The 8,215-nt window shown below is 39.6% G+C and overlaps 1 protein-coding gene across 2 annotated transcripts in view; it reads right to left on the bottom strand.

Moving 5' to 3' along the window:
- The window catches only part of nfatc3a (nuclear factor of activated T cells 3a), a 74,304-nt gene that overhangs the window by 44,293 nt on the left and 21,796 nt on the right, over positions 1-8,215 (bottom strand). For both annotated transcript variants that reach the window (XM_015029398.1, XM_015029399.1), the window contains exons 2-3: positions 6,052-7,225; positions 670-832 (exon numbers count right to left, since the gene is read on the bottom strand). In XM_015029398.1, the coding sequence (XP_014884884.1) occupies positions 670-832; positions 6,052-7,225 (1,337 nt within the window). The remainder of the gene's footprint in view (positions 1-669; positions 833-6,051; positions 7,226-8,215) is intronic.

Here is an 8,215-nt window from a genome sequence, read left to right as displayed (position 1 = left end):
TCGGTGACCGATCGATCGGCACACCTCTAGTTTTTAGCCATAAAACACCATAGGGATTCTATTGGTTATTATCATGAGGAAAATGAGAGACACCAGATCCAGCCATGCAGAGAAGCTGAAGATCATCATTAAAGCAATATTGCCTTGTTAACACCTCAGCAGTGCCACTAGCCAATCACCTCCTTACTGCATTGCACTGATGCAACAATTTGTGCTAAAACATGAGTCCGTACACTATTGAATGCATGGATATCACAGGATTGACATTTCTTTTTCTTTTCACATAATATTCAAATCTTCTGAAAAACTGAATTTTTGGTTTTCATTAACTATAAGAAAATCACCGAAATTAACAAAAATAAACATTTAAAATGCATCACTCTGGATAATTAATCAATACATAAGTTGAACATTCAGAATTGAATTACTGAAATAAATTAGTAATTTTATTTATTTATTTTTTAATTCATTACTTCCACCTCTAAATGAACCATGTGACAACCACTACTGTAGGCCACAATAGCAACTTCAGTCCTAAACACAAAACATGATTTTGTTCTACTGAAATAATTAGACACACCTTGGAGAAAAATTTAAACTTAAAAACCACAAAGAAGAAATGAAGTGTGAACAATATGAGGCGCAGAACTGAGGAGAAGAAAATGTTACCTTGACAATTGGATGGCCACCAGAAGCTGCTTTGACAGCTCCTCGGCTGCCTTCAGTCTCATAGTGTGCACGGTGGTGGGCTTTGGGTTGCACCTCTATCTTCAGCTCATACTGGCCAAACTGGCTGGGTAACGGCCAGTCTAAAGGAGGAAGCGAGGTTGTCCTGAGGAGACACAAACGCAAGTATACAGATTAACACCCACACAGAGTGGTAGAGGAAATTAGACCTCTGGCAACAAACTCGACAAGTGCAAAAGTTGTGTCTAAGATGTGGTCAAAAGCGTCAAAGGCAACCCTAACAAAAAGGTCAGGAGTGTCATGAGATAATACAAAAACTAAGAGCAAATAGAACCTGTAGTATTGATTATAACGTTTTATCAATGCTGGAAGAAAAACTCATAAAAATGTTACCAAATTTGAATTGTATGCATAAAAGCCATCGCCTGACTAGTGGCTGGCTATCTGAAAAAAATGTCTAAAACGTGGGTATTCCCCTGTCAAGGACTGACATGGTGCAGTCGGTGACAAATGGTAATGTATAATGCATTGTTCTTTCTCCCATCAGGCAGTGAATCACTGGAATGCCCACATCTGCTCGCTTAGTTCTTTAAGCATAAACCTTGTAATAGGTCATGTTAAGACTCAAAGTGTGAATCATTTTCTAAGAGGGACTTTTCTATCTGAGTCTAACATTTTAACGTGTGGGTCAGAGAATGGGTGGAAGGACAAGGGTGTGAGTTAGACAGTACATAAATGACTATCTAAGTCTGCGTGCATACTGTAGTACAGCGTGTTTTATGTCCAGGACACCAGAGGGGGTGGCATTGTGTGTTTTTCCTCAGTGCCTCTTTTTTTGTTATCTGAGTAGGCTACAATCATATTTGAACAGCTGTACATATAAAACACTGAATAGAGGTCTACATAGAGAAACTGGGTCCGTCCACCTGAGTGAAACAGATTAATTTAGCAGCAAACCATGAACACATCCTTAACCTTTTCATTTTGGTTTCATGGCCTACCTCCTGGATTACCCTTTATTTATGTGTGGCATTACTTATAGTGTGGCACTACTTTTCAGGAAAACATTTTTTTCTTTCATTTTTCTGACCTCAGATGCAAGACTTAATAAGCAATTATAAAAAATGATTGAGAAAACTACAAATGAACTAAATGGGGTATAACAGTATAGTAGAAGCTTCAACCGTGAAGGATATACATGATGAAATTATAGAGCTAAAAAACAAAAGAAAATCTTGAAAGAAATAATTCTTATTACACCTATACATTGATATTCAAAGTCCATAAGTAATCTTAAAACACACGTCTCAGTTACAAAAAGAAGCTTTGAGTCATTTCTGCTACAACAGGTAGCACCCAGGTACCACATCTGGATGACAATGTAGTCATGTCCAATGTTATCATTTCAAAGTATTTGTTGGGACTCCCAGTTGCCTGCTCCTCACTCATGAAACACAATATAAAATCTTTATTTTATTAACTTTAATTTGAGATCAATACTGCCATCACTACTTTATTTCTTCTTCAGTCATTGCGCTTCGCATTGATGCCCGAGTTTGGCACTTAAAATGTAACGCCATCCCTCTTTTACAATTTTGGCTTTCTGCTCACTTTTTTTTTTTTTTTTTTTGCAATTTTACACATCTCTTGAATTTAGACATGGAAATATCCCAACCTGCAAGTCTGAAAACAACTTAAAAGAAAAAGTTTTAAAAATTATGATAGATGCCCTTCCATATCAAAAGAACATCCAACTAATTTAAAATAGTATTTACAACTACATAGATGTGTACTAACCAACAGAAATGTTAACCTTTGTCTTTCTTATAGCAGCCCGAAAGTTCTTGTAAATGTCAAATTTTGAGTCTCAATCATCAAGTAATTAAAATTTTCTTTAACAGCAGGTAACAATTAGGATCTACCACTTAGACAAGGTATTAAGTCATCCACTCCTGGCATAAGTCATCACATAACCACCAATGAAGCATGTGGTTACATGGCCTCCATAGCAACAAAAACAGAACAGGGAAAATATGAGCTGTGATGGGAGGGAAGGGATAGACCATCTCCTCACAAAGCATAACCTTTCTCAAATGTCTGTATTACATGCATGATGTACCCGGCCAACTGCATTCACAGATCCTTGATTTCCTACAGTCTGAGTTGCAATTAAATTTCTACATCTTACCCCTAGCTCAATTAATGTTCTGGCACGTTTTGTTCCACAAAATAAGGTAAAACTGTTATCGCTGTTTTTGTAAAACATGAAATCATGAATTAATAAATGAGGTTGAGGGCACTGCAGCTTTTTTTCTGTTGTGCTATAATTTTATTTTAACTGGATCATGGAAATCAATTCATAATTTCTACGCGACTCACTCGGTACAATTAAGTTTTAAAAATAAAAACATGGACCATAACAATAAAACCAACTCCAGAGGTCATAACATGAAGATATATTTTTCATTCTAAATGTTATACTATTTTTGTTTTGCATTTCCCTTTTTATCATTTCAGCTAAATGTCAAAACCTATTTACAGTCCTGACATTTTCCTAAGTGAAATTTACTTTTGCTTCAATCCAGTTTTTGGTGCACAACTAATACCAGCTATCCATCATTTTTTTCCCTTTACCGATTCTGTTTTTCTTTTTTTGTCACTCATGTTTCTGTCATCAAACAAACTTTAGAATCAGAGGAAAATCCATCCAACTATTATCTACACCTGCTTTCCCTGGGGGACTGGTCCCTATCCAGCGGTCGGTCAGTGGAGGAGAGGCAGCTGGATATATAACTGGACAAGTCCTCTATCCATCACAGTCAAACAATAATGTACGTTATGTGAAATATGGTTTCATTTCAGAGATAAAAACCTTTCAGAGATGGCCTGTCTAGTGCGCTTTGGACCGTTGTCTCGCTTTATAACCCAAGTTGCAGGTTTAAATTTAAGAACTGATGGCTGGACAACCTCCACATAATATTTAACTCAAAGGTTTTGGGGATTACCAAAATGTGCTTTAGCAAATATTTCGACAGTGCAAGGTCTTGCCTTAGGGTTCTCCTGTGGATTCTTTCTCAGTTCTCTTTCTTATCATTCAATCATAAACACCGTTCTTAAGCTTTAGATGTTAGTCTTGGTTCTTTCGTCACCTCCTGAATGATTTGTTGATATGCTTTTGAGGTAAATTTGATAGCCACACCTGGAAAGATTTCTTTTCTTTCGTGGATAATGGCTTGTGCTGATTTGCGGGGGTCTCAAAGCCTTAGAAATGTGTTTGTAATCCTGTCCAGACTGAAAAATGTCAATAACCTTGTTTTTCTTCTTGTCTTGAATTTCTTTAGATCAGGGAACAAGATATTTTAGCCTATTTCAAGTTTTCTGACTAGTTCAATTTAAGTGATTTCTTCATTCTAAACATCAGGCATTAATCACTCCTGATTGTAGTGAGTGCAACTAAACCAATAAAAAAAGGTAAATCAGTTAATCCATGATTAAATATTACTGTATATTTTAACACAGGGTGAGGTTTGCTTTAGGTAGTTTAATCCCTTGATAATTTAAATCTACTATATAAGGAGGCAAACACTTTTTACAGCCCTACAAGACATTTTGTGCCATAGTAAGAAACTGACAATTCCAGCCATTTCTTCCTTCAGTCCCCTCTCACCCAACCCCACCCATTCCACCTGAGCCATCTGTTCAAATCATGACTGACACACATGCAAGCATAGACAACTCAACATCCTATTTCATGGCTTCATGAAAGCCCCTTGACTTTCCTCTGTATAAGCAACATCTGCTGTGGGAACATACACCTACCAACAAAGGTACAATTGAGTTTAAATTGTGACTCATCATAGATGTGACCCCGTTTTTGTCTGGACGGTGATAGGTCTACGTGAATAAGTGTTTGTGTTATGTCTACAGACGTGTCTGTGTGTGTGTGTGTGTGTGTGTGTGTGTGTGTGTGTGTGTGTGTGTGCCTGCCCCTTTGCCATATGTGCCCTGTGCTGATTTACAGCGCTAGGGGCCAGTGCACACAAACAAGGCCTCATCTTCATCTGCCACACACATTGGAGAACAGACAGCCAACTCCTCCTCCTCTCCTGTTGGTGTGTAGCTTTTCTTGTGTATTCTTCTTCACACACTAATAAACCCGAATTTTAACATGCAGCTCAAAGTTCCCTCATAACTGAACAATAAAGACAATGAACAGACATGTTACCTAACAATGTAACTGATACACATTAACTAGAATAAAATGTTCACTCTTCAAAAAGAGATGATTTTTATCTTTATGGCGAGTCACAGTACTCATTAACGAATTCAACACAATTAATATCTTAGCCTTTGACCTAGACTGCCTGTCTACTAAGTGATAATCACCTTGTCTCCAGGTTAGTTCCAAACTGCTGCAGTGTCAAAAATCCAATTCTTATGCATTTTTGGGAGATTTTATGTGAAAAGCAAACACAAAGTAGTACATTTTTTGTATATTTACAGACTGAAAGTTGTTGCTGATTTGAAGTTGTTGGACATTTTTTTTTAAAATCTAAATCAGTCCATGGCAGCTTCTAGTTGTATGTTTCAGGTTGTTTTGTTGATAGATGAACTCTGACCAGCTTCCCTATCCCTGCAAGCAACCCCACACAGCATGATGCGTCCTCCATCATGCATCACCACTGGGAGGGTGTTGTCGTTAGGATCTGCAGTGTTAGTCGTTTTTTTTTTTGTTTGTTTGTTTGTTTTTTACCATACTCAGCATTTTGAATCTGTGCCAAAAAGTTTAATGTTGGTTTAATCTGAACAAGACCTTATTCTACCTGCATGCTTACCTTAGATGCCCTGTGGCAAACTGCACATGGGACTTTCAATAATCCCTTTGTTGAGCGTACACCTCATTGCTCCAGGTAATAATGCTGTCCTTACCTGACCTGTCAGTTTAGGTGGACAAATATATCATAGTGGGCCTGCAGTTGTGCCATACTCTTTTCTTTTTTGGATGATGATTAGAACCTTGCTCATAACCAAATGCTGCTTAAAACTTACCCACAATTTCATCTCTGAGGTTTGATCTAAGTGCGAGTAAAGTGGCACTGTTAGTCTTTATGCTTATTGTTCACTAATGTTCTCTAACAAGCTTAGGAAACGTTCATAAGGTCTTCATGAAAGTACGCCAAGTCTACTCAAGTAGACTTTTTTTTTCTTACAAGTTGGGTAACTTGTAATTTGTTATCTGCTGCCTATTTTTTAATACAGTATGGTTACATAATAATTTCTTCATACCTTTCAAAGGTTCCTAATAGTTTGAGGAATTATCCTACAATTAATTTTGCTTCTCCGCTTCAAAATCAGCTACCTTACCTGAAAATAGGTGTATGACCAGGCTTGGGTTTATTCCAAGAGAAGTGCGAGGGCACAGACAGAAACTGTTCTGCAGGACCATCTTTCCTGTGCAGCGTGTCGTCTGGAGGAGAATCGAGGTTAGAAGACAGAATTTCCTGGTCATCTAAAGCCATCTCTCCTTTCCCTGTCTGCAGAGATGTTCTATCCTGTGAGGTCTTCCTTGTCTTTGATGGGATGTCTGTCTCAGATGGGCAGCACTGAAAAGGTGACATGCCCATAGTGGGACTCCCAGCCCATGTGTCCTCTGTCACGCTCCCCCTGGGGGAATGTCCTGGCGTGGGTGTAGGTGAGTGATGAGGAGACAGGGAACCGGGATAGCAAATGTCGGCACTGGAGTGTCGCCTTTTCCCGCAGGGTGAGGTTGGTCGCGAAGAGGGCCTCGAAGGAGACCGTGGACTAAGCCAATTTTCATCAGTGACGCTATTGCGTGGTGAATGGCAGGGGGACTGTCGAGGAGAAAGAGTGGAGTGAGTGTGATGCACAAAGGGGGGATGATGGTGCTGCCATGGGGACTGCTCCTCTAGAACTCCCCCAACAGCCTGCGGTGACACACAAACTGGAGAAGTCAGAGGGGAGCCCAGACTAAACCTTGCAGCTGCTTCATTCAGCTCTGAGTCAACATCATCATAGACATGTGAAAACGATTCACAAGATGAAGCATCAGAGAACCAGCTCCTAGAGGAGAGGCTGCTGCAGGGGCTAGGGCTGAGCGAAGAGTCCCTGTATGAGTGGTCCAGTGGCAAATATAGATGGTCTCTGGACAAGGGTCTGTCGCCGTGGTAATCCCCATCAGGACCATTGGCTGTCAGCTCCCCCTCACTGGCATCTAGCTCTTGCTGGCAACTGGGGGAGATGGAGGTGATCTGGATACTGGGGCACTCAAAGGCTTTTGGTGCCTCCACAGGAGCAGAGGGCAGCAGCGATGAGGTGCCATACTTGGAGCCTTGTGCCTCGTAGCTTAGGTGCTCAGTTCCTGTTTTATGTGATGGAAGTCGCGGTGAAGTGCTGATGACCTGAGGATGGGAGTGCATGCCATGACGAGGCAGGCCAATAGACTGGTGGTTCGTGACCATAGACTGGGGCTGGCCCACATTAACGATGTAGAATGATGTGTTGTCATCATGCTCCAGATCTACAATAGATAAAAAAGGGATTATTACCATACTGGAATACTGAAGACACCACATTTTAGACATGTTATTGCTTCTCAAGCTTCATGTCAAGTAACCTGTCTGATATTTGAAAGACGTTTGCGTGTTGCGGCGGAAAATTACCTCAGGGGTGAAACAAGTCAAAATGCATGAACACAACGAAACTAATATGGTATTAAAAAAACTAGCACTTGACGGAGTTTGGCTATAATTGAGGCTCATTGCAGGAAAAAAAAGGACATCCAGAGCGGCCAGATAGCAGGTAAAGCAGTGCACAACTAACACTCACCCGGATGAGCATCAGAAAGCTAAACAAATAACCCGAAAAATAACTCAAGTCTTCAAGCTGGCGTTGTAAGACGCTGGTTCTGCCCTCGCTCTTGGACCGCCGTTATGCGCTACTGGTAGTAATATTTCACCAGACAGTGAACTCTCACACCGAACGTCTGCTTAAAGCTGCAGCATGTAACTTAAAAAAAAAATATAAGATTTTAGAAATGTATTAAAATATGTCTCATGTCTAAATTAGGTGAATTAACATCCACTCCAGGCGATTGGTGATTGGCAGAGATTGGCCTCATGGATGATTGGTATTGGAAACAGCAGCAAAAGGCCTGATCGGAGCATCCCTACAAAATATTTATTTGTTATGGAAGACACTTGTGACTAAAACAATCACAGGTGTTTTGATCAAATAAGTATTGACTTGCCTATTTGCAGACAGAAAGTTAATAAAATGGATACAACAATCTGATGTGTAACAATGCCAAAATGTTTCAGTTGTTGACTTTGTGTTCTATGACTTTGTATTTTTGCATTTTTATGATGTAAAGTACTCAGATGCCTTTTTTCTGAAAAGTTCTAAACAAATCAAATTTGATTTGATACACAATGGTGTCAGCTGCAAATCATTTTCCCCTCAGCAATTTAGGTAGTTTCATAGCTGACTTTTCTTAGTAACAAAACAGAAC

Source organism: Poecilia latipinna, unplaced genomic scaffold (genome assembly GCF_001443285.1).
Source record: "Poecilia latipinna isolate Pla-1442-1.1 unplaced genomic scaffold, P_latipinna-1.0 Scaffold152, whole genome shotgun sequence".
NCBI lineage: Eukaryota > Metazoa > Chordata > Actinopteri > Cyprinodontiformes > Poeciliidae > Poecilia > Poecilia latipinna.
This window is presented reverse-complemented; position numbering and strand designations above follow the sequence as displayed.